The sequence below is a fragment of the Pelodiscus sinensis genome, chromosome 23 (assembly GCF_049634645.1).
Source record: "Pelodiscus sinensis isolate JC-2024 chromosome 23, ASM4963464v1, whole genome shotgun sequence".
Lineage (NCBI taxonomy): Eukaryota > Metazoa > Chordata > Testudines > Trionychidae > Pelodiscus > Pelodiscus sinensis.
The window spans coordinates 7,770,874-7,797,480 of NC_134733.1; the positions used below are offsets into that span (position 1 = coordinate 7,770,874).

The following is a 26,607-nucleotide window of genomic DNA, read 5'->3' on the forward strand; positions in this document are numbered from 1 at the left end:
CAACTCTTTCACCACTAGGTGGCACCCTTGGTCAAAGCGAATGCCCATAAAAACGTTTCTGTGTCTCTTCCCTGGATAAGGTCAGGTTCTGTTCTTCAGGGTTTAGCCGTTGGGGGCATTGATCCTGTTTGGCGCTGGATTCCTCCTCTGAGGGGTGTCTGCACAGGCAATCAGAGGTGTGATGGTGTCTTGGATAGGCGTACCCTATCCTGTGCAGCAGTGAGGGGGTGACAGACAGCTGGTCCATGAGGGGAACTGGTTTTTAAACTGGCTTCCCTCATGGACCAACTCCCATCTGGCACCTGATGCTGCTGCCTCTGATACAGTGGCAGCAGCACGGAGTGGCAGGGATTTCCTCAGGAGTAGGGCCGGAGTGCACTGGCTGCCAGCCTCATCCCCGGGGAATATAGAAAGTCGACTAACTGATAAAAATTCATTAGCTTAATCGACTATTCAATTAACATCCCTAGTTTGAGCTGAATGGAGGGAGAAAGCCGTGGAAGGGGCAGAGAACCTCAGCAGGGTGTGAAAATGCTCCAGCCCCTCTTAGTTTGGAGCGAGGTCTACAGAGCCGGAACAGTCCAGGCATGCTGCCTGGGTTCTGGGATCAGAGGGCAGTTCAGTCTCCAGTCCCACAGCTGGGAATACCAACAAGGGGTAGAACCAGTGGCAGGGGCTTTTGCACAGGGCACTTCTCCACTAGGGACTGGGCTGGGGCTGCAAGGCAGCCAGTAACTTTCGGTCCTTATTGATCTGGGTCCAGTCTGAGGATCTCGAGATGACACAGGTCATCTCCATCATGGGTCTCACTGGGCCTCCTGTGACCACAGCATCTGAGCATCTCACAGGCCATAGCAGCTTTATCCTCCCCGCCATGAGATAGGGCAGTGCTAACAAGCCCCATTTTACAGATAAGGAGAAGAAGGGCTAGGCCCAGACCCTCAAAGAGAGGATAGGAAGTTAAACACCTAAATTCTTGTGAGGATCAGGGCTTAGATGACTTGCCCTAGGTCACATAGGAAGCCTGAGGCAGAACAGGGATTTGAACTTGAGTCACAGGCTCTTGCACAAACTCCTGGACCATCTCTCACGCTTGAGGCTTGCTCCTGCTGTCCTCATGCCCAGTCACAACCCTGTCTCGTGCCCCAAATGTGAGTGTGAGCACCAGCGAGGTGGCTGCTGTGGAAATTGTGATGTCTCCTCTAGGAGATCCTAGAGCAAAAAGAGGGAGAAGAAGACAGCAGAGCTGGATTTGTGAAAGCAAAGGTCTCCTTCTCCTGCGTATTCCCAGGAAGGGGGAGCAGGGGAATAGAACCGATGCAGGGAAATGCAGCCGGAGGCTCCAGCTGGCAGCAGTCGGAGGAAGAGCCAGCGAGCTGAGGGATGACAGGGGGAATGGAGGGGGGCTAAATTGGCATCTCCCTAGTGTGGTGCCTGGGGACCTCCCCCCCCGCCACACCACTGGTCTGCCCTGCCTTGGAATACTCGCTGGGACCCAGTAGCACAGGGGTGCGTAGGAGGATTGGTCTGCATGACTCCCACAGGGCAGTGAGGTCGCAAGGGCAATGGAGTGGAGGGGAAGAACTCAGCAATTCTGCACAGAGCGCAGGGGCCTGGACGCGCCTCCGGGCTGTGAGTTTGCAGCAGCCTTTCGGGGATTTGCCTGTTAGCAGCCAGCGCCCCCTGGTGGTGCTGGTTCATGGTGCCCCCAAACCTCTGGCAGTCTGGCCTCGCAGCTCATGTCCAGTGAGCTCCAAAAGCTCCTGGGTTTTGGGGGGGTCCTGAGGTGAGAGAGCAGGCCAAGGGCAGCTGGGTCGCAGAGGAAGGGCAGAAGACCTGCTAGGCCGCAACACGGAGCCTACGGATGATGGGGGAGGAGGGAGGGCAGCGTCCTGTGATCCAGAGAGGGACACACTCCACCAATCCCATAGAGAGCTAAAGGCCAGTGGCTGTTCTTCCACAGCAAGGCTGTGTCTACACTGGCGCAAACTCGCACAAAAGTGGCCGCTCTTGCGACAACTTACTGCCTGTCTACACTGTTCTTGCACAAGTAAACTGACGTTCTAATGTATTAAATCAGGGCTTCTTGCACCAGAACGCTGACACTCCCGCTCAGGAAGAAGCCCTCTTGCACAAGAACTCTTCCAGAAGAGGCCAGTGTAGGCAGGCAACATGAATTTCTTGCTCAAGAAAGTCCTATGGTTAAAATGGCCATCGGAGCTTTCTTGCGCAAGAGATGCTCTTGCGCAAAAGCACATGCCAGTGTAGACGTTCCCTTGTGGAAGAGTTTTTGCACAAGAACTCTTCCGCAAAAGAGTTTTTGAGTGAGAATGTGTCAGTGCTCCCTGGCACTTTTGGTGTAGTCAGCCATGGGGCTGGGCCCAAGAACAGGGGGTAGGACTGGGCTGAGCTCTGGAGCCCTGTTTTAGGAGCTGTGAAGCCAGTTCTAACCCTCCTTACATTGCAGGTGGGTTTGATGTTGTCCTTCATCCATGGGAGGAAGAGAGTGAACAAGACGGGTGGGTTTTGGGCCTCTCGCTGCCCTGAGAGCCTGTCATGGCTCCTTCCCTGCCTACCCACTGATCCAACCCCCCAGCTTTCCTGCAGCAGCCAGAGAGCCTGGGGGACTGAGAAGGTTGGTGCTAGAGAGACAAACTCTGATTCATGTGATAGGGCAGCAGCCTAACTGTCAGGGTGGTCAAATATTGGAATAAACTGCCAAGGGAGGTGGTGGAATCTCCCTCTCTGGAGATATTTAAGAACAGGTTAGATAGACATCTGTCAGGGATGGTGTAGACGGAGCTTGGTCCTGCCTTGAGGGCGGGGGGCTGGACTCGATGACCTCTCAAGGTCCCTTCCAGTCCTATTATTCTATGATTCTATGATTCCATGTCCCTTCCCTACTGCCATTTTGACTGGGGACTGTTTCCCTGGTTACAGAGACCTGGCCTTGCCGCCTGCAGCTTCAGGGTTGCGTTATAAAACTGGACACAGCTCAAGCCCCTCTCTACACCCTGTCTTCCTGCAGGTCCTCGTGCAGTGCTCCCGGTAATTGTGCTCCCGCACATGGGTGAACACGGACTGTCCGTGCATGCAAAAAGAGGCTCCGTGCTGGGTGCAGCCCTCTCTACCAAATGGTGGGACCTCTCCAGACCCCTGCGTGCTGATCTCGCTCAGAAGGGAGCAATGTAGAAAATGGGGCTGGAGAAAGTGGCATCTGACCCAGGGTCTCAGACATGATCCTCGTGCTCACGAAGCTGCTTACTCCATTCTCCCTTCCTGTTGCTAGGTAGGGATAACTTGGCATCTGCCCAGACATGCTCTCGTGAATGCCAGGGTGGATTCCCTCCAGGCATGCCTGGTGCCAGTCCATGCAACAGCCTGCACGATCGAGGCCCCAGGCAGGGGTGGCTTTTGGAAACCCAATCCCAGGAATGGGGAGTGAGAGTAGCTAGCCCAGTCTCTCTGAGGGCTTGGTCAGTCCTAGCCAGGAGCTGTCTGTCCCAAACCATAAAGAGAGGCGGGTGGGCGAGGGAATCGCTTTCACTGGGCCTATGTCTGCTGGGGGGAAAGGATAAGCTTGTGCTTTGCCAAGCCTTTTCTCAGGGCTGGGGAAGGAAACCAGAGTCCACTAGGCCTCACCCACCTTGCCTGGCTCCTATCCTGGGACCGACACAGCAGCCACCCAGCAAAGAACCATAAAGCACCTTTGTTCTCGCAAGTCGCCTCCCAAGCAGGTCAGCATGGGACACGGAGCTGACTCCCTCTCTGCATTTCACCGCAAGCTGCTGTGCACAGCACCAAAATGGCCTCTGGCATCTTCTCAGGCTCAGGTCCCTCAGACACTGGCTTCACCTCCCCAGCTGCTGCTTTGTTGTCACTCAGCTTCCCAGCGGGCCACAGCGATGTCCCTGCATTATTGATCCTCGATGGTTGAACCTGGCCTACGGCGCTTGCCGCGAACGGGCCGGGTGTCAGAATTCAAGGCGCTCGCAGGAGAAATCCAGCCAATAGCTGCTGCGGAATGGGCCAGGCTTTCACTGAAATCCACAGGCCGTAGTGGGAGAGAACTTGGGATTTAACGCCGGGGGTTTTCTAGCAGCTTCCCTCGAAACTGCCCCTTGACCTCGTTGACCGCAGGGCGCTGAATGTTTGTGGCCAGATTTTCGCAGCTCCCATGGGTCTAATATTGGGGCTAATGGGGAATTCTCCCCGGCCCTTGATGGCAAGTCTGCACACCTGTGTTGGGGTTTCTAAAGGTATTCAGACTGGGGCTGGGGCCGAGGCCGAACCCCTTACACAGGTGTAACTCCATTGATGTCAATGGGAACTTAGCACTTTGGAACCTAAGAACAGACTGGGACAGACCAAAGGTCCAGTGTCCTGTCTTCCAACAATGGCCAATGCCAGGTGCCCCAGAGGCAATGAACACACCAGGTAATCCTCACGTGATCCCTCTCCTGTTGCCCATTCCAGCTTCTGACAGAGGCTAGGGTCACCATTCCTGCCCATCCTGGCTCATAGCCATTGAGGGACCTAACCTCCATGAATCTTTTTAGCTCTTTTTTGAACCCTGTTATAGTCTTGGACTTCACCACATCCTCTGGCAAGGAGTTCCACAGGTTGACTGTGCGTCGTGTGATGAAATACTTCCTTTTGTTTGTTTTAAACATCCTACCTATTAATGTAATGTGATGACCCTTAGTTCTTGTGTTATGGGAAGGAATAAATAACACTTCTTTATTCACTTTTTCCACACCAGTCATGGTTTATAGTTTTTGGGGAGGGCTCAAGGATGCCTTTCTGGCTGGATCACAGCCTCCTGCGCTCTCTGGAAGGTGAAGTTGCTCAGAGGAGGTAGCACTGAGTTCATTATTTTATTTTCATGAATGCCCTTGGGGCAGGCTTGCTGATGGTGGGCAGATCTGCTGTAGCATGTGCGTGGTGTGGAGAGATCCGCTTGGGTTTCCTCCTCCTCAGAGCAGTGTCATGCTAAAAAAAGCCCCATGTTTTTTCTGGGCCTAACAGCAGACCCTACTTGTTCCATGGACCGCTTGATATTTTTTGAATGCTTTCTGGGAATAGCCTGCAGGGCCGACATTCAGAGGTCAGGTCTGAGTTTCGTTCCGGGGCTGGGGACTGAGCAATTGAGAAGCATTGGCCAGAGGTTTGGGAGAGGTGGCAAAAAGCATCTCTGGGAAAACACCTGCCTCTGGATCATGCCTTTTTGTTCACTTCCTGGTTTCCCGTTAGTTCCACCATCAGCCCTGCCTTATCAGAGGCCAGCCTCTCGTCCTACATCGATCATTCATCCGCTCAAAGTCGTTCCTGCCTGGGGGACGTCTGGGAGGTTTGCTTGTCTCTTTCTCCTCCATGAGGACTGCTTCCCCCTTTCCCTCTGCCCTGAGGCTGATGGTCGGTTGGAGTCTCAGGAACACAATTAGCTCTGGCAGTTTTTCACTCACCCATCTGGAAAAAGGCGCCTAACATCTTACTCGGGAAATGATGTTAAACGTTTAAAACTTTGCTGATCCACCAGAGTCGCAGGCAAAAAAGGCCAAACTCTGCTCTCGGTTCTACTGGTGCTGAACCAAATTGCCCCCCTCCGGAAGCCAACTGCATGACTCCAGTTTATGCCCACGCAATACCGCAGCATCTGGCCGCACCCCGGCAATTGTGATGTTCTTTTGAAGCATGAGACCGTCCAACGGCTGGATAATTAAACAACAACAGCAATTTAAATATCCTCAACGTGCCCCACGGTGGATTGTTCAAAACACAGCGCTGCGTAGTCTCCCCCGCCCCCTCGCACACACGTTTGTGGGAGCTGCTCTTGATTTTAGGCATTTAATTACCATTAAAGATTTGAAAGTTCCTTGAACTAAATAAAAATATGAAGAGCTGAAAAGGCGCTCGGGTTTAAGGAGGAAAACAAACGAGTCGTCTTATTCTTTGTGTTACTGTAATGCCCAGCAGGGGTGGAGGGGTTGTACAACATTTGGTGGTACCCAGAACCGCTCCAAGTCCTGCCTCCCCCACATCTGCCTTGTAAAGGTTGGGAGGGCTCTGGCTCTGGGGTTGGGGGGTGGGAGGGGCTCAGAGCTGGGATAGAGGATTGGGAGATGGGCAGGACTGTCTCTAGGAGAGTGCAGGGACCAAGCATGGGATCCTCCACCGCAGGCCCTGCCCCAGACCCACCGCTGCCCAGCCTCTGCTGCACCCCACCCCTCAAGTCCTGCCTCTTCTCTGCCCCCTCCTATCTCGTCCCACGCCTGCTCTGCCCCCTCCCAAACTCATTGCACCAAGCCCCCTCCTCGTGCAATGCAATCTGGGGGATTACCTGGAAGGAGGGCATGGCCTGGCGAAACAGCAGGGGTTGGGTCCCCCCACGTTCATGGCAGTGGGGGGAGCTGGAGCAACCCATCAGCCTTCTCCACGCCTACCTGCCACCCTTCTCCCGGCCTCCTGCCCCTCGCGCCACCCCCGTGGTGGGAATGGGAGTGCTTTGGCCCCGGCCCGGGGAGTGGGCAGGATGCTCTGCTCTCTGCCACTGCAGGCAGCTGCCCCAAACCATCGTATTGACTGGATGGGGGAGGGGTGGGCTCTGCGGTGGGGGAGGGGGTCAGGGCTGGGGCAGAGGGTTGGAGTCTGGGGATGCAGGCTCTAGGGTGGGGATGAGGGGTTTGGAGTGTGGAAGAGGCTCAGGGTTGGGGCAGAGGCTTGGGGTTGGGGGTGTGCTCTGGGGTGTGGATGAGGGATTTGGGGTGTGAGAAGAGCTCAGGGCAGGGGTGTGGGGTGTGGGGACTCTGGGGTGTGGATGAGGGGTTTGGGGTGTTGGAGGGATTAGGGTGGGGCAGAGGGCTGGGTTGTGGAGGTGAGGGCTCTTGCTGTGGGTGTAGGGTCTGGGGTGGGGTAGGGCTGGGGAAGAGGAGCTCAAACTTTGGGCTGCAGCAGGCAAGCTGACCTGGGTTTGGGGCCATAGAGGGGAAATCCCCCTCCCCCGGTCCCTCCTCTCTCTTCTCCTCTCCACTAACCGAAGTCCCAGGAGGAGCCCACCCAGAGTTACCTGCTGGGAGGGGGCTGCCATGTGCTGCCTCCCCTCCTCTCTGCACAGTCAGCCTCTCGCTGGTCCTGTTCCCTTATAACCAGACTGAAGCGGCAGCTCAGAGTACCCAGGGCTGCTACCCACTGCCCAGGGCACAGGTAGGTAAGGTCAGGTGAGGCAGCCAGAGGGACATGGGGGCCAGGTGGCATGGTCCGAGGACACTCTGCAGGAGAGGCAGGGTCTGGCATGTGGGGCTGGGGGAGATACCCGGGTGATGTAGGTTTAGTTTGTCCTGCCTTAGTGGGGGCAGGGCGAGCGGTTCCCAGCCTTTCCAGACTGTACCCCCTTCTGGAGGCTGATTTGACTTGCCTCTGACAAGTTTTCCCTTCTTTAAAAACTAGCCAACTAGCCCGTCATAAGACGGGATTTTCAGGTCGCTCCTCCACATCGGTTTTCTCTTCTGAGCCTCCGGTCTCTCGCTCCGTCTCTCTCTCTCCTCCTCCTCCTACTGCCTCCCCCCCTCTCTCAGCTCTCCTCCGCGTCCTGCCTCTCAGCTCTCCTCCGCGTCCTGTCTCTCAGCTCTCCTCCGCGTCCTGCCTCTCTCTTTCTCTTCTCCTCCCCCTCCTGCCTCTCACTCGGGGGACCACAGAGCCCAAACGGTCACTTGTGCCACTTGCTCCCACACGGCGGCCTAGCTGAGCGGCGCAGAAGTCAGCCAAGAGCCATGGCGGGAGATGAAGGGGGTCAGGCTGGTGACATTAACGGCCAGGGGGCGGGGCCTGGAGCCACTGTCACGCCTCACGTCACCGCCCCGCCCCCCCTTCTGCCGTGGCACTCGGCTGACTTCTGCACTGCTCAGCCGGGCCGCCGCAGGGGAGCAAGCGGCACAAACGGCCATTTGGGCCCCGCACTCCCCATGCAGCATGCGCCGCCCAGAGGGAGCAGCCAGCATTTCAGGCAACAGTGCCCCACCAGAGGGAACAGCCAGCATTTCAGGCAACAGCGCCCCCCCAGAGGGAACAGCCAGCATTTCAGGCAACAGCGCCCCGCCAGAGGGAACAGCCAGCATTTCAGGCAACAGCGCCCCCCCAGAGGGAACAGCCAGCATTTCAGGCAACAGCGCCCCCCCAGAGGGAACAGCCAGCATTTCAGGCAACAGCGCCCCGCCAGAGGGAACAGCCAGCATTTCAGGCAACAGCGCCCCCCCAGAGGGAACAGCCAGCATTTCAGGCAACAGCGCCCCGCCAGAGGGAACAGCCAGCATTTCAGGCAACAGCGCCCCGCCAGAGGGAACAGCCAGCATTTCAGGCAACAGCGCCCCCCCAGAGGGAACAGCCAGCATTTTAGGCAACAGCGCCCCCCCAGAGAGAACAGCCAGCATTTCAGGCAACAGCGCCCCCCCAGAGGGAACAGCCAGCATTTCAGGCAACAGCGCCCCCCCAGAGGGAACAGCCAGCATTTCAGGCAACAGCGCCCCCCCAGAGGGAACAGCTAGCATTTCAGGCAACAGCACCCCCCCAGAGGGAACAGCCAGCATTTCAGGCAACAGCACCCCCCCAGAGGGAACAGCCAGCATTTCAGGCAACAGCGCCCCCCCAGAGGGAACAGCCAACATTTCAGGCAACAGCGCCCCCCCAGAGAGAACAGCCAGCATTTCAGGCAACAGCGCCCCCCCAGAGAGAACAGCCAACATTTCAGGCAACAGCGCCCCCCCCCAGAGAGAACAGCCAGCATTTCAGGCAACAGTGCCCCCCCAGAGGGAACAGCCAGCATTTCAGCGTTACAGACTCTCAGACACTGGGCTACTATATATATGATGACTCGCTTACAAAATCAGACATAAAAATAACCCCCCCAACCCACAACCACAGTCACAGCCACACTGGTACGGCTAAATTGCCGACATCCTCGCGTTTGCTGTATCCAAGAACTGGCGTGGGACAGAACGATTGTCCTCGCCTGTCAGATTGAAGCTTGGGCCTGCTTTTCACTCGGGAGCCTGGTGTGAGGCCTGAGCCACAGGGCCAAAGTGTGTCTCAGTGCTTGGCAGCCCCCGCCCCGGTGGCCTGGAGCCCTGGGTACTTGCCCTGCTTACTGGCCTCTATTGCTGGCCCTGCATTGTGACACCCTACGCCTGTCCTGTCACCCTCCCGGGGGCTGCAAGCCCCATGTTGAAAAACACTGATCTAGGGGAGCTGCTGTACCGTGTCACTGCACCCACCGGGGTCCCGTTGAACTCCCTGGCAATCACAGGCGTGCAGCGCAGGCCTCGGCTGTGTGCTAGCCACTAGGGATGTACGAGTGTAGCTGTGTAAACAAGTAACCGAGAGCATGAGATTATCAGTTACCCAAACGGCTACCCACGGGACAGGCGAGAGCCAGTATGTGCAGGGAGCTGACTTAAAAGCTGGCTCCCAGTGCGCACCGGCTGCCAGGGAGCCACTTTCTGCCCCATGCTGCTGCCTCTGTATCAAAGGCATCAGCGTGGGCCAGTAGCCGGCACCCCATGAGGGGGGTGGCAGGCGGGAGGTGTGCGCCGGCTCCCAGGGAGCTGGCTGCCACCCTGCGTGTAACCATGTAACCGCTGACATTTTCAGTTAATTACCCGCATTTTAACATTCCTCTTAGCCACCGTAGGCTTGGAGCTGGATTAACACCAAGGGGCACAGGCGAGTGTGGTACGGGCAGGAGGTGGGGAACAGGAGCTGGAGCCATGACAAGGTTGGTAGGGGGTTGCGATGAGGCGATGAGTGTGATTCTGCTGTATTTTTGTGTCACATCGCCTGTAAATGCAGCTCCTCCGTGGGTGTCAAATTGGTCTTCCTGGTCTCCCCTTGGCCCATGCCTACGTCCCATAGCAGAGGATTCAGCGGGGGAAGCATCTATCCAAGAAACGATTAAAAATAAAACCAAGCGAACGTCTCCAAATGGCCCCAAAGAGCTTTTCCCTCCCGTGTCACCTGCGCACCTGTGAGTGAGGCCACCGGGCCCCCTCGCCGCGTCGCTTCCCTCGCACAGTGGCCACCCACTGCAGTGTCTGTGTTTTAAGTGACTTAACCAGCCTGGCCTCTCCCATTTCTTTGGGGTGTGTTCCTGGCGGCCCTCCTGCCTGCAGCAGTTTTCCCCGCAAGTCTACCCCTCCTATGTGCCGACGCCGCAGCGGGGTCACCGTACCTGGGCCGGAGCCACTGACATGGCTCAGAGATTGTGGTCGATTTTGGATCAATCCCTGCATCCCCCTTGGGGAACAGCCTGACCTCCTGCTGGCCAAGCCCTTCCCTGGTGCACGGCGCTCGTCGTGTGGTTTTGTTGTGTGCGCTGGCGGGTCAAGCAATCCATCATGGTCAGCGACTGTGCTTCAACCCTGGCTGTTCAGCACAGCCCCACGCGGCTGTTTTTCACCTCCAACCTGTTGCCCTTCTAGCTGATGTTAACTTGCCCCCTTTGCGTCAGATCCTCTTCTTTAAACCCCCCCCACCAAGCTGGCTGGAAGGGGAGGGCTGGTGGAGTGGGGGAGCCAGTGTTTGCTGTTGCTTTACGGGCAGAAAAGAAAGCTCTCCAATTGCTACTTTACAGAATCCAGACTAGGTCCTTTAGCAAGAGTAAAGGGGGAAGGAAGGGGGGGATGCTAAGGGAAGAGAGGGGCACCCCTCCCCCGGCCAAGGGAGAAACCTCAGTCCTGCCTTCCCACCCCCCTGCCCATTGCAGCTTTCCCACCAGCCAGACTCTGGGAGCATCCAGCTTCCCTTGCATCAGGGTTTATTCTGCCTCTTGCCTGCTCTGTGTGCAGCAGCAGCCACAGCCGGGATCGGACACACAGCAGCTGAAAGGAAAAGGCTCCCGGTCCTCAGAAGCTAGAGCCCTACAGGTAGGCAAGCAGGAGGGAACGAGCGAAGCAGCACTAGGAACTCAGGGGCATCTGCTCCCTGCACCCGCCTCTCCCCAGAGGCGGCAAAGCAGGCGGCTCAGTGGCATTTGCAGCTCCTAGGAAATGCCTCAGTAGGAGCCGTGGGGTGGGGAGGGAAGCTGCTTTCTTCTCCTGATCGGCTCCTGAGAATGTCATTCTGCCCTGAGTGCCAGTGAAGCGAGAGGGGGAGTGAGAGGGAGCCAGACCACACTTCTTCCCCTTAAAAGCTGGCCCATGACAGCTCAGCATCCCCAGGGGAGTTGCTAGCATTCCTCGCCTCAGCCTGTGCACAGCCATCCCCCCTCTCCCGGCTCCTCAATGGCAGAAGACTTCGGGAGACCCAATGCCAGTGTGTTTGGGGAGAGATCCCTGGCAGGGGGGAACAGCTGGGTGGCCGCCTTCCTGTGCTTCATCATCCTGCTGACCACCCTGGGCAACTCCCTGCTCATCCTGCTGATCTTCACGCAGCGCTCCCTGCGCAACACCTCCAACTACTTCCTGGTGTCCCTCTTCATGTCCGACCTGATGGTGGGCTTGGTGGTCATGCCCCCCGCCATGCTGAACCAGCTGTACGGCCGCTGGGTGCTGGAGGGCGAGTTCTGCTCCATCTGGTACTCCTTCGATGTCATGTGCTGCAGCGCCTCCATCCTCAACCTCTGCGTCATCAGCCTGGACCGGTACCTGCTCATCATTTCCCCACTCAAGTACAAGCTCCGGATGACCTTCTGCAGGGCCGTGTGGCTCATCTTCGCCACCTGGACCCTGGCCGCCCTGGCTTCCTTCCTGCCTATCAAAATGGGGTGGCATGAGCTGGAGTTTGAGATCAGGCCCCTCAATAGCACCTCCCACATGGAAGAGGACCAGTGCAGGCTCCTGGTCAGTCTGCCCTACGCTCTGATTGCCTCCTGCCTGACTTTCTTCCTCCCATCCATGGCCATCTCCTTCACCTACTGCCGGATCCTCCTGGCCGCCAGGAAACAAGCGGTGCAGGTGGCTTCGCTCACCACCAACATGGCCAGCACCTTCGACGAGCCCCTGCAGCAGGTAACGTGGTTTGACTGCCCGGGTGGGGATTTGACTTGTGTGCATGCCGTTCTGCCCTGCCTGCTGATCCCACAGCCAGCTGGTTAGCGTCACCCTCCCTGCCCTCTCCTTGGATGGCTAGAAAACAAACTCACACTGCCCCTGAAATCAGCTAGAGCGGGAGCTTTTAAACCCCTGGAAGGTGCAGAGTTTTTCAGGCAGAGAAAGTTGCTGGGGAGGGTGCAGCTTTGGGCTGAGCCCTGGGACATGTGGAGGGTGCATCAAGCTGTCTATGCTGCAGAGGGAGCGTTAGGACTGAAACCCCCACTTCCCGGTGCTTTCTCGTCACTCCTCAGCGGTTTCCTGCCCTCGCAAGGCAGAAGCAGCGGGAAGGACTCTGTTTGGAAAGTTAGAGCTGACATGATGTTCATTTACAGGAGGGATTCAAAAAGGTGGCTGGGGGGATGGAGACTAATTATTTTGAGAAGAGGTTGAGAAGAGGTTGAGAAGTTTGAGAAGAGGTTGACTTGGGGAGGGGAGAAGTGGAGGGAAATTGCCCCACTACTGTTCAGTGAGACTTAATATTCAATATCCGCCCAGGAGATCTCTGCCCCTCCAGTCCTATCTGGTGGTTTCCCTGATGGCTTGTAAAATAGGAGCTTGATCCAACAGGGGGGAAGGCCCCGGTGACCACAGAGGCAGCCGGATTGGGGCCTAGGGTACAACAAAGGGCCACTGACCTGGGTCAGCAGCCTGCAGGCCTTTGGGAGCAGCTTCCCGACGCCTGGGCAGTAAATGAGGGAGGACGTAAGGCGGGCGAGGTTCTCACTGTTGCTGCCGTGGTGCCAGGTGTTCCCCCTCAGCTCCCTGTGGTCAGTCTCAGCGAGGACAGACGAGGGATGTTAATTATTGGTTAAAAGGACGAGTTAGCCATGGAGCCGCCCCCCACCCGCCTGCAGTGTAGCACGGTGGGCCCGGCTGGGCTGGAGCAGCCCCTCACCTATGATGGGCGGGGTGACGCTCCAGGCTGCCAGTGAACCGATTACCCAAGGGGTAACGGTAATGCTTAGTGGGTAAGCGGTTCACTGATTAACCCTTTACATCCCTAGGACAGACGTGGCGCGTGGCTCACTCTAAGGTGTGTGGGGATTTGTCTAGATTAGGAAAGGGGTGTGTGTGTGTGTGTGTGTGTGCGCGCGCGCGTGCGTGCAGGGGGGGTTGACTGAGCCTGGACCATCTTGCTCAGCTAGACCAACCCGGCAGGGCTGGGAACCTGTGAGGGCCTATGCGGCAATAGAGCCATAGGAGGGTTGGCTTTCTAGTCACGATGGATTTATATGGGGCAGGTGCTGGAGGCGCCCACACAGGCAGCCCTGGGGGCTGTACCTTCCTCTGCCACTGACTAGCTGGGTGACCTAGGGCGAGTCACTTCCCCTTTCTGCACCTCCAGTTCCCCTAGCAGTAAAAGGAGGATGGTGATACACCTGGTATGTCCACCCTGCAAGTACACACCCCGGCTGGCCTGTGTCAGCTGGTGAGCTCACCTCCCTCCCAGCTCGCAGGGTCCTGGGGCCTGAGCCCAAATATCTACACTGCAGTACCACAGCCCCAGGCAGGAGCAGCGTTTTTAGTTGCAGTGTAGACGTACCCTCAGGGGTTGTGATTACAGGATTCGGATCCTCTGCTGGAGGGTGCCCTGTTGTGCATGCTCATTCATAATGATCACTCCCTATTAGCCAGCTACCTTTTGCATTTCCTTCTCCTGCACGTTACTGGGCTTCACTCGAGTGCCTGCCTTGTTACTGAGCCACGAGCCCTGGCGGAGCAACGCGCAGCCTGGCGAGGTGCAATGCAGCGACTCACCGTTTCTAGCCGGTCTCGCTCCAAACTGGCAAACTCAGAACTACTCCCGGATGGAGCTTAGACGAAGCATTGAGACTAAAATGTGCTGAGCAAGGCCCAGTCCAGCAAGGTGCCGAGTGCCTTCCACACCCACTCACTGCAGCGGGCATTGATGGGGCATAATGCTGCACAGAAGCAGCTCAGCTCCTGGCCAGATGGGTCCTGTGCTGTAGTACTGAGGCACTAAGCGTGGGCTTGTCACAGGCACCCACATGAATATTGTTACAACACCCTGAGCATTGGAGCTGGGCAGCTGGCAGGTCCCACCTCCCCCATCACACCTGCCAAGGGTCAATATTTTGCCAAGGGTCCAGGGTGGGCTCTTCTCAATGGGACACCTGGCTCATGGGCTTGGTTGGGGTCTATGATCGGGGTGAAGGCATGTCAGAAAGGGAAGCCTTCAAAACAGCACGGGACTTCCGTGCAAGAGAGCAGATGGAGTGAGGGGCGAGGGGAGAGTCGGGCGTCAATGGGAAGGGGCGGAGGAGCTGTGAGAAGTTGGCCCTGATGTCAGACGGGTGCGGGAGCAGCAGGGAGTGAGGCTTAAAACCCAGCGGAAGGGATGGAGCCGCACAGTTAAGCTTGGGGGCAGAGGAAAAGAGCCGCCTGGAACAATGCAGGGCAGGGGTGTGTCCTGGGTACAAACAGGTGGCTGAAGAGGCTAAGGAGAGCGTGGGGGGAAGTTGGAGTCCTGCTGGGGGTGGACCGCCATGTGTCCCGGGGTCTGTGCCTTGTGAGTCACTCTGCCTGGGCACGCCTGAGGGAAGAAACCCAACTCCGGGCCCCTCCCAGCCGCCCGTGGCCTGTGTGTGTGGGGCGGGCCTGCTGAGCTAGGACACCGGTCCCCCAAGTCGACGTGCCAACTCATGCAAATGTATGGCTAGAGACGTGATTCAGACGGGATGTCTACGTAAAGCTGCACCTCTCTCGTGATCCCGACAGCTCTCAAATCTTGGGATTTTTTTCAGCCCCAGGCTGAGGGGAGCCTCTCTCCCCCTCACACCACAGCCCTGTCTCCCCCTCCCCGGTCCACAGCCTTGGGGCACACAGCCTCGTGCTGGCTGCTGCCTCTGTTCATTGCACAGGGAGCCTTCCCCCCATCCAGCTTTCTTGTGCTGGTTCAGGCATCTAACAGTTAGGTGCCACCACGCTCAGCGCTGTAATGCCTCAGCCCCTTTGCAGTGCTGGGCCTTAGCAACGCCTGCTGAAATGGAGGCCCCATGGTGCTAGAAGCTGTATAACACCACAGGGAGAGACAGGCGCTGCCTCAGAGCGCTCAAGAGCTAAACAGTCAAGAAACCCAAAGGCCTATTTACCACCCCCATTTTACAGAGGGGCCACCCAGGCCAGGAGAAATTAGGTGACCCACCCAAGGGGACACACGGAGTCCACAGCAGAGCTTAGAACCCAGATCTGAGTCCCAGTACAGTACCTGGGCCCAGGGCTGGATTAAGCGGGGGGCTGGCTGGGGCGCCAACCTATGGGGGGGTGCCTGATGGCAGCTGTAAGGAGTGCCGCATGCCCGATTGCAGCTGTAAGGTGCGCAGCATGCTGGGGGGCGGGGCTGTGCATGCGCCACAAGGCCGGGGGCGGAGCCGCGTATGCGTCGCGCGCCCGCTGCCCGGGGCTCAGGAGCAGCCATCTTCCTCACGAGCCTTGTGTTTGGTTCAGCATCAGGAACAGACTTGTTTGTGACTGAGGTGACAGGCCTGGCCCGCAAGGTGCCGGTTGCAAAAGAGGGACGACATTTGGATGGCAGGTTATTGCGAGGCTAGATAAGCAAAGCCAGTGTTTAACGTCACTGTACACGTACACACTTCCATTACGCCCAGCGACAACGTGTGCGTCTTGCGCTCAGTATCGAGGCCAGATCCTCAAGTGGAGTAAATGGGTACCGCGGCCCTGACATCAGTGATCTGTTTCCAGTCGCTGAGGATTTGACTCGTAGACTCATGACTACTAACCCCTCCCCCCCAAACAGAAAACCCACCCTGAGAACGTTCTGCCACACGCCTCAGTGGGGTGCGGGAAAGTTTCCTGACTTGCGGAGTGTAAACAAGGGTGTCCCGGGGTACCATGCCCCAGTGCTGGGGCTGCATCGCTTTGGTAAGCACTCAGCAGTGCTGAGTTGGAGGCAGTGGGGCACTTACATTTTCTGGGCCTTGGCCTGAGAGTGGCAGCGGGAATTCACCGCCGGCTGCTCTCAGTAAGGGGCCTGCATCGTCACAGGAGTCTGTTGGCGCCTGGCCAGGTGGGGCCCTATGGGCCTGATTCTGTGCTCATTGAGACAGTGCAGCTAGGGAGTAAATCAGTTGACTGCGCTGAGTCCGTGGGCCTGACCATCCTGGTTTTCCGGAGCAGTTACTCCTGATCGACTCCAAAGCGGGTGTGAGGAGACCCAGGACTGTGGCTGTTTGAATTTGTTATTCCCCCATTGATAGCCACTGCAGAAGAGCTACTGGATGTTGAGTGTGCCCTGGGGAGGCCGAGGAAAGCCTGGCATTTAGCTGCCTCCACAGTCTCCCCTGTCAGACCGTTTGTTTAAATTCTCTTTGTTCATCCCTGATATAACCGGGGAGCCCTGCGGGATATTACGCTGATCCCAGGCCGTTGGCAAAAGTGGATTTCACTTTGTTAGCTTAAGAGTTTCTCTAGCCAGGGAATGGAACGAGGGGCTGATTTCCCGCTCACACCCCTTTTATACTAACAAAAGAGCACACGAGGGAAAGCACATTTGCACAGGTTCAAGTTCTTCGATTCAATCACGGGATAGGTATGTCTAGTGATCTGAAGAACACGAAGATTAATTTTGAGATGCTAGAAAAGAAAAGGAGGGGGAAATAACCTGGAGGGGTTCAAAATAGATGATTCTTCTCAACATAAATGACCTTGCATAGTGGATGAGTTCATAGTTCAACGGCGGATGATTTTAGGCCTTTCTTGATGTAATGCTCTTGGCTGTATGGTTTGGTTCTCTTAGATAAGAGTGAGTTCATTTAACTATCACATTCAAGGGGCTTAAAGTGCATGATGAGTGAGAGATGTCTGTCCTGTGACGCCCAGCAATCACAGGGTTTCTTTCAGGCAAGAGAAAACTTTGACGATAGTTTAATGTTAAGTGTCTAGTGCCAGTTTTCCCCACAAATCTCTCTCCAGGTACCTTGGGATGACATTTGTACACTTATAGAACCTTCCTTCTAGAATCTCATGGCACGCAATTAATTATGCCTGCCAGACCTCCAGGGTATATGTGAAATATTATTTCCCCTCATTTTATAGATGGGGGAAACTGAGTCACAGAGTGGTTCAGTGACTTGTTCAGAGTCATACGCTGTGAATAGAACATGGGCCACCTCCTTAAAATCAGCGGAAGTTATTGTTTTCCTGCGGTGGTCCTGACTCCCTCCCTCTTCCAGTCCTCTGCTCGGAAGGGGGGCACATTAGCTCTTGCAGGAGTCTGGTGATCTAGACCATGCTGGGATTTCACAGTTTGGCCTTTATAAATGCTGGGGACCCTCGGGAGTTTTGCTGAAGAAGAAGAGACTCCCGTGCTCACTCCCCCTCCTTCTCGCTCCCTCACTTAGGGAGAAGGTAACAGCAGTCACAAAAATAACTGTATGGGGGAGGAGAAGCTGTCATGCCCATTATTGAGAATTGCGGAGCTTGATGTCACTCCGAGGAAAGGAATAATTTCCCGTTCCCCTCAAATTGCTTGATGTGGGGGTGTAGTGGCGATGGTGGTTGAGGAAGGGGGGGGATTTGGGGCAAAATATCAGGAATGACAGCAGCTTCGAAGCATTAAACCCCTTTTTTTTTTGTTCCTTTTAGAAAGCGTATGGCCCCACTGCTGTGTGCTGAGCTTTGCAGGACAGCAGTGGAGTTGGGATTAGTCGAGAGAGAAACTTCCTTTGACAGACCTTTAGCTGTGGAGTTTCACCAACTCCAGGGCAGCCTAAAAGCTTCTCCCTGTCACAAACAGGGGTTTGGCCAATAAAAGACATTCCCTCACCTACCTTGTCACCCGCCTGCACAGACGGCCAGTATAAGGGCTGCACATCACTTAAGTCCCAGCTCAATCCCATGTAGACCATGGTCAGTTCCATGTAGACAGTGGTCAGTTCCAGCCAGTGATAAATATCTGGATGAATGGTAGAATTAGAGGAAAGGGGAAAAATTACACTCCAAACCCAGGATTTTTGCACCCCTCTCAGCTGCTATTTGTCTGCATCAGGAAATCTAATTAACCCCAGAGCTGAGTTTAGTAATAGTTGTACCTAGGACTTGGCCAGCCAAGCATTCGCTCAATTTGTGAAGAGAACTGAAAGCTGAGATGACTCATACAGTCTTACCTGCTGCACTTAAAAACCAGCACCAGAGAAATCTCCCTGCTCTGTCACTTTCAGCTGTCATGACAGTTCCTAATGTTCCAGGCAAGTGTAATGTAATTTGCCAATGTGTATAAAATAGCGTATTTAATCAATGCACTAATAAGCGTGACTGTGTTGGGTCAGGAGGTGCAGCGAGATGAAAGCAGAACTCATCACGAGAATGAATTCTCGACAGAACAAGTCCACGAGGACATGGACCCAGATGGTGAAAGGTGGCTAAGTACGGTTCTAACATGCCACAGGACCACTTGTGTTTAAGTGCGGTTCTGTTCAGTGTTAGGAGCCCAAGTCTCCTTTTCAAAATGACTTTGGCATAGGGGAGCCTAAGTTTCAATAGATGGCAGTGGGCTTAGGCTCCTAAATGCCCACATAACTTTTGAAAATGAGACTTAAGCTCCTAAATCAGTTAGACGTGGCCAGGCTGAGCAGAGCAACATCCAACCCCCTTTAAAAGTATGGGCCTTGCGTCTTACGTGATGGGCCAAGATTCTGCTCTGTGTCATTCTTGATTTACACTAATGAGATTCCACCAAAGCCAGTGGAATTATGTCTAATTTACAGAGGTGTAAGAGAGGAAAACATGGCCTAGTAATGGAAGATTTCTAATTCTTCTCCAGTGCTATAACTCACTGATCCCTAGCCCTGATGTGTCATGAAATATTGCATGTTAATAAATCCATCTCTGAGCCAAGACTGAATATTGACCATCTGTCAACTTAGCCCACAGAAATATTTTTTGGGGCAAGAAGGACTATCTATATAACTATACAAATTGTCAGGCTCTTCCCAACTCCACCAAAAGCTGTTTTAAACTATTTCTGTTGCAGAAAGTTATAAGTACCCTGAATAGAAATATAGATGGATTAATGGGCAGGTGACATATGTGATTATCATAAGATAAAAGCAACTTCTGATATGATTCTACAATTTGTCATATCCAAGCTCATTTCTCTCTTTTTCTAATCACAAATCTTTCTAATTGTGTGTGGGGGTTTATATATCTATATGTGCATCAGATGCTGCATGCATATGGGAAGAAATTAGTTCTCACTTGCAGAGAATTTGAAATTCTATAACCCTACCTCATTTAAAATACCCTTCTTCTGATTTTACTATATAGGCTACAATATTAAGCTAGCTAGCATACAGAAGTTGCATTCATCTTATGATAATCACATGTCACCTGCCCATTAATCAATCTATATTTCTATTCAGGGTACATCTAACTTTCTGCAATGGAAATAGCTTAAAACAACTTTTGGTGGAGGTGGGAAGAGCCTGATGATTTGTATAGATATTCCTTCTTTCTCCAAAAAATATTTCTGTGAAACATGTCTGATTTTACATATACATTTCTGCAGGAGAAAATTATTTGTCACCAAATTTAACAGATTTATTTCCCTAGTAATAGTATCTATTGATCTAGTATCCTACAGTGAAAAGAGAAAGTTAATTGCTTTTAAATACTTTGCTTTAGCATGCTGTTCACTTTCTTTCACATAAGGGACTCTGAGCTAGCCAACTCACTTATGGGTGAGCTGTAAGTATTTTAATAGGTGGAAGGAGAAGCAGAGAATATACAGACAAAAATAATCAAATGGTTTTGAAAGGCTTTTTCTGAGATACCAGATTTTGCAACAAATTACATTTAAAAGTTCTTGGTCGGATCCACTGCCTTAACTAACATTGGTATTCATCTGCCCCATGAATGCTCATCACCTAATAAACTATCTTGTTAGTCTTTAAAGTGCTACGTAATTTTTTCCCCTTTTGTTTTACCAAGATCAGACTAATATGGCTCTCTCACTATTACTACACACTGTCTGTAATTGAGAAAAATGGAGGCCGTTCAGCACCTTGGACAGCGGGGCCTGCCACAAGCTGTGTTAGTAGAGCCCTGCGTATCCGTATCTGCATCCATATCCACAACACTAAGCTGTGGATATCCTCATCTACAGAAGTGGATCCCCATGGATATAAAGCAGACATCTGCAAATTTTCAGGGCTTTATGTATTGGGCCCTATTTCAGCTAAGCACTTTTTAGCACATCCTTAAATTTTTTGAAGTCAGTGGGCGTGCTCAAGTTCAGCAAGTGCTCACATGCGTTGCTGAATCAGGGGCTTAGAACAGAAACATCCTGCTCCCAGTCAAACCAATTGAATGACAATTAAGCTCTCTCAATCATTCTGTGTAAGGAATGGTAGCTGGTCTACAAGAAAAAACCTCTTGGTACGTGTCTCCTAGTACTGCTATGATTTCATTCCACTACTGAATACATTTACATGGGACGATAGGTAAAAATAAAATTCAAGACAGAGAGCCATCAGGGTGTTATGTTTTAAATCACTTTGTTGAAGGATGGGCAGATCAGCAAACCGCGACTTATTGAATTACGACAGAATGCCAAGATAATTTAATTTGAGATTGCAGGAATGGCTAGGAGACAGAGCTGGCTCAGAGGGTTGTAGATTAAAACACCTGAGACTTATCGTTGAAAAATGTAATTAAGGGCTGTTCTAATCAATAGCTGAGACTAAGCTTTATCGTCACTCAGGCTTCAGTAGCTTGCTGCATTTAGATTTGTGCAAGAGTAAAAATCTTGTATTAATATAGTCACGATGGTTCAGTGGGTAGCAATTTCCTTTCTATAGTGGCTTTTTTTTTTAACCACAGCATCCCTGGCAGGGCAGGTCTGTGTGGCCAGTGAAACATCAGGGTGGTTCCTTTCCAGCTGGCACCCAAAGGTCAATAAGCAGCATGAATCTCTAGGAATTCAGTGCAGTATGGCTCAGCTCATGCAGCCTGAGTGCTGTGTGCACAATGCAACTCATCAGTACATTCATACACAGTTTGATTTAAGCCTGCACTCCCCCTGACCCGACCAGTCTCTCACTATGGGAGCAGGAGTGATTCACTTAAGCTCTTTTACCCAGAGCCTCAAAAGTATTTAGGGATTTAACTCACTTTCATTTCAATGGGACTTAGGTGCCTACATAACTTTGAGGATTTGGGCCTTTGGACCTCAGTTTCCCCAGATGCAAAATGGGGGTCCATGACACCCACCTGACGTCCCACGGGTGCTAAGATGAGTCTATGCTGTGCTATTCCCAATGGCTGTTGAGCTCGATTAGCATCTCTTTGGAGGAGCTCAGCATCTTGCAGGATCAAGACCACAGAGGGGCGTCATCGGATTTGTCCCATAGCTCACTGTGCCCTCATCACGTTCTCCAGTCAAGTGCCAGGACAACAGTTTCCTTATGGTACCCCCATGTGTGTGGTGCACCACACCGGGGCATGTGCTGCTGGCCGATAAAAGGGGACCTTTTACGGAATGAGCCACTGCATCCTTCTGCCTGGCGCTGCAGGGGCCACTGAGACATGAGGGAGCTGCTGGGAGAAGCAGCTGACTCGCAAGTGCGAGCCGTGCGGTGTGTTCAGGACGACGAGGCCCACAAACGGCGCCCTGCTGCCAACAGCAGTCAATGGCAGCATGTCTGCCCGTGATGCCACAAAAAACATAGAGGACCACCTCCCCAGCTGGTGTAAATCAGGGGTGCTCCTTTGAAGTCTGAGCGATGCCGACTGGCATCCCTGGAGGCTGGGAGTCAGGGAAGGCTTCTAAGGATTTCCCCACTAACTGATTTACGGTTCAAGGATCATGCGTCTCTGGGCACAGACAATGGCTGGATGGCAAGCTACTGTCACTTGTCTTTGCCACCCGTTGGCGTCACCAGTCGTGTTGGTGTTTAAAGGGATGGAGGTCTGAAAACCTTCCCTTTCGGTGGATTGCCTGCCCAGCATTTGTGCTTGGATAATGATGAAAGGCCAGCGAGAGAATCTTTATAAAACTAAAGTCTTGCTGCTTGTTTTCTTTGCCCAGGCATATTATTCCTGGCAGGCTTTTAACGTTGACTTTTCCACTCCACTCCGGGAGGCTGCTCTGCCTCTGAGCATCATGTTGTGACAGATCTAAAATCGGCACCAGTTTCTCTGCCTCCCTGGGGCCTCAGCGGAGCCCTGTCCACAGCTGGGGCTGGGGGGAAGGAGGTAGACAGGCTGGTTGTGCTTCATCCTCCAGAGTGGCCAGCGACTCCATCTTTGTCCATGGTGCAGCATAGGGGAGCCTTGTGGCTGTTCTAAATGACACCAGCTGCAACGGGCTTCGCCAGCAGCCCAGGCTTCCAGGGGTACAGGAAGCCTCCCAGGCGGCCCTGCTTTCATTCTGCTTGTGTCCCTGAAGCCTTTTTACTGGCTCTGCACTGCTCCTGCGTCCTTCCTCCTCCTTTGCATTGGTGGAGTGGCTCTGAGGGGCCACAGCGCAGCCCGGGGCTAGGCCCTGCATCCAGGGCCAGATTAAGGCATGGGCTAGCCGGGCAGCTGCTTGGGGCACCAACCTATGGGGGGTGCCTGATGGCAGCTGTAAGGGGCACACAGCACCCCTTATAGCTGCCATCAGGTGCTGCGCACCCGGCTCCCAGATAGCAGGCTGCAGCAGCTCCCAGTGGACACCCTGCAGCAGCCGCCCGGGGCCAGCGGTGGTAGCCGGGCTGGGCACATGCATCCTGCCGCTGCCAGCTCCACGCGCCCTCCCCCATGCACCAGGCAGGGGCAGGGCCGGGTCGCGCATGCGCCCTCCCCCAACTCGGGGCGCAATTAAACTGTCTGCACAGGGCGCCAGAATGGCTCAGTCCAGCCCTGCCTGCATCTTTGGGGCAACACAATTGATTGCAGTGGGGTCGCTTGCTACTTGCAACAGCTGGAGAGTGGAACTGGGTGTAGTGACTCATTGGAGCAGGCCAGTGTGAGGGGAATAAACCAGGCTCCAGGAAGGCCGGCAGCGTGTGGCAGGAAGAGAGAGGGTAACTGTGTCCCTCCTTCCTGTGTGACGGGAGTGTCAGTCCTTGGGGACAAATCTGTGGTGCCATGTTGAGCCCCTGCCTTTTGAACATCCACCAAGGGGAGCGACTGCATTAGAGATTAGCCAGCGGGGGCGGGAAGGGCCTGTGGTGTTAGAAGCCGGCTGCCCCTTTTCTCAGATGGTTTCTTGTCCTTCGCAGGTCCCCGGAGCACAAAGCCAAGCTGCAGGCCTGGGGGAGAACAGGAAGTTTGCCAACAAGCACAGCAAAAAGGCGCTGAAGGCCAGCTTGACCCTGGGCATCCTGCTGGGAATGTTCTTTGTGGCCTGGCTCCCCTTCTTTGTCACTAACGTGACCCAAGTAAGCCCTGGGAGGGGGGGAAAGGGAGGATGCTCCCCCCCCTTGTTTCTCAAACCCACTCACAGCCCTGGGAAGACCCCTGGGAAGGCACGCTGGTCTCTGGCACTTTGGAGAGTGACAATATCCGTGTCTACGGGTGACATAGCCAGGGGATATGGCAGGAGGGTCTCACCCTGCCCCTCTCCAGGCAGCAGCTCTTATCTGCCTGCTGGGGTTGTGGCGCTCCAGCCATTGGCCCTTCCCCATCCTGCCCAGATGGACTTTTAGACTGTAACCTCTTTGGGGCAAGAATGGTCATTCTCTTCTGTTTGCAGAACACCGGGCCCCCTAGCCAGGGGCACCTGCAACCATGCTGGCATGGGCGGTCGGTAAGGTAGGCAAGGGAAGGCACAGCTTTCCCAAACCTGCCTTCATGACTGTACCTAAGGTTGGGGCCACCGTCAGGGAAGGCTGGGCCCACGGCACGGCCGGGCTCTCCTCAGCCCCCGGGGAAGGCTGGGCCCACGGCACGGCCGGGCTCTCCTCAGCCCCCGGGGAAGGCTGGGCCCACGGCACGGCCGGGCTCTCCTCAGCCCCCGGGGAAGGCTGGAACCACGGCACGGCCGGGCTCTCCTCAGCCCCGGGGAAGGCTGGGCCCACGGCACGGCCGGGCTCTCCTCAGCCCCCGGGGAAGGCAACTCAGCTCAGCAGCCTGACTGCCAGGGGAGAGGATGGGGCAGCACAGCTTTCCCCAGCTGCTGGGGAGGGTCGGGCCAGGAGTATTACGATAGCCACAGCTCTCCACCTGGCCAGGTAGGATTGGGCTGGGGGTGGGCGGGGCTTGGATCCAGGGGCAGGGCTTCTGGGCGGGGCTGGGTCTTGCCTTCCCCAGCTGGGCTTTCACTGGATGCCCGTGCATGCTGGGCCCCTGGGTAAGGTGTGTGGCCGGGGGGGGGGGGGGGGGGAGGGAGCAGATTCTGTGCTCCCAGGAGGATGGGGCCTTGGGGGTGGGGGGCAGGAGCACTGAGCACACCACCGCCACCCCCTCGGCCCTTACAGCTGCCCAGAGCATGGTGCACCCAGCCGCCCTTAAAGCTGCCCAGTGCAGCTGCGCAGTGCTTCAGCGGTGATTTAAAGGGCTTGGGGCGCCCGCTGCCGAAGCTGCTGCAGTAGCCTGAACTCTGGGCTCTTTAGCATCGCTGAGCCGCAGGGGAATTGTCCCCTTTGCCCCTCCCACCCCCCCATTGCTGGGCCTGCCCTTATGTATGACAACGAGTTAGAACCAAGAGCTAGGAAGCCAGGAACTCAAAGGCTGCATCTAGACTGGCAAGTTTTTCCACAAAAGCAGTTGCTTTGGCGGAAAAACTTGCCAGCTGTCTACACTGGCCACTTGAATTTCTGCAAGAACATTGACTTCCTACTGTCTGAAATCAGTGTTCTTGCGGAAATACTATGCTGCTCCCATTCGGGCAAAAGTCCCTTTTGCGCAAAAGGGCCAGTCTAGACAGCTGAGATTTGTTTTGCGCAAAAAAGCCCCGATGGCGAAAATGGCGATCGAGGCTTTTTTGCACAAAAGCGCGTCTAGATTGGCCACGGATGCTTTTGCACAAAAGTGCTTTTGCGGAAAAGCGTCCTGCCAATCTAGACGCTCTGTTCCGAAAATGCTTTTAACGGAACACTTTTCCGTTAAAAGCATTTGAGGAAAATCATTCCAGTCTGGACGTAGCCAGAGATTTTATTCATGGCACTTCCTACCACCCCCAGCCCCTGGTTGTTTCAGGGCCAAGCCTCCCAGAAAATCACTCGCCTGCCTCGCTGCCGGGAGCACATGTGATCCAGGCTCCTGGCTCCTCTGTGCTGCTGCAAACATCAGCCAAAAGGAGGGTGCAGTAGAGGCAGCCAAGTGCTGTATTATGGCAGTCTCGGGGGTAGCCCCGCTCGTGTGTAACTCCACAGGCTGTAATACACATGCACCCTCTCGGGTGTGTGGCCAGCATCCCCTTTGCAACCGCAGCTGAGGAGCTCCCTCTGGAAATGGCCTTTGGGCCCCTTTTGCCTCCCTTCCCTTTCCACAGTGGCCCTGTATTAACTCCTCTGAGAAGCTTCTTTAGTTGCCTGCCCCACCCCTGGAGCTAGAAGGGATCTGCCCCAGCACCCTGCCCTGTTTACTACATGAAGGTCCTTTTCTCTCAAGCCCAATGGGAACCTGCCTCCTTGGAGACCAAGGCAAAGGCCAGACTTTGCCTCTGACCCCTGTTGTGCAGAGCTGGGAAATGATTGGGCTGCAGCTCCCCAGGGAAACCCACCCTGCCACACCCGTTGCTGGGAGAGGCCAGGAGGGGCCCGATCTAATCTGTGCTTGGTCTCACCCCCCAGGCAGTGTGCGACTGCGTCCCCGCTGCCTTCTTTGACGTGCTCACCTGGCTTGGCTACTGCAACAGCACCATGAACCCCATCATCTACCCCCTCTTCATGAGGGACTTCAAGAGAGCCATGGCCAAGTACCTGCCCTGCTGCCGGCGCTCTTGGGAAGGCAGACCCAGCGCCATCTCCCTGTCCATGCGGAACTCCAACAGCGGGCCCCGGCTGGGGCTGTCCCTCAAGAACGTCCTCACGCTGCAGGGCGAGACGGACTCAGGTGACTCGGTCATCCAGATGAACGAGCACCTCTTGCTGCCGGCCTGCAGAGACCCGCACCTGGAGTCCATCCCGGCCACAGGGGCCGACTCGGTCAACCTCTTCGACTTGGAACACACGGACCAGGAGCTGCAGATCAACCAGCTGAACACGCCCATGGCTTGACTGCGCTGCCCAAATGGGGGTGGTGCAAGAGTAGCAGGGGCCCATTCTTGATCCCACCCCTGCCCGCTTAGTCTATGCACAGACACCTTGGGACCTGCTGGAGTCGGGCAATCCCCTGCATGGGGAACCAATGATGGTGTGTGTACATGTACCAGGCACCTGAGCCAAGTGATGCAATGCTCTGCTCCAATCTATCCCCTCGCCATAGAAACGGATCCCAGAGATTGCTGTCTTCCTTATGTGTGGGGAGGAGGGGAAAACGTCTCTCTGCTTTGTCTGGAAATCACTGACCGGTTTTCGTCACTTACAGGTTGGGTTTGTTTTAATATGATGAAATCACATTT

General features: G+C 54.9%; 1 protein-coding gene across 1 annotated transcript; it reads left to right on the plus strand.

Annotated features, from left to right (window-relative positions):
- Positions 1-11,270: 11,270 nt before the first annotated feature.
- On the plus strand, positions 11,271-26,344 carry HTR6 (5-hydroxytryptamine receptor 6). Its single transcript, XM_006115051.2, has 3 exons — positions 11,271-11,996; positions 23,324-23,482; positions 25,838-26,344. The coding sequence occupies exons 1-3, from the start codon at positions 11,271-11,273 to the stop codon at positions 26,261-26,263; spliced, it is 1,311 nt and encodes a 436-aa protein (XP_006115113.1). The 3' UTR covers positions 26,264-26,344.
- Positions 26,345-26,607: the final 263 nt, after the last annotated feature.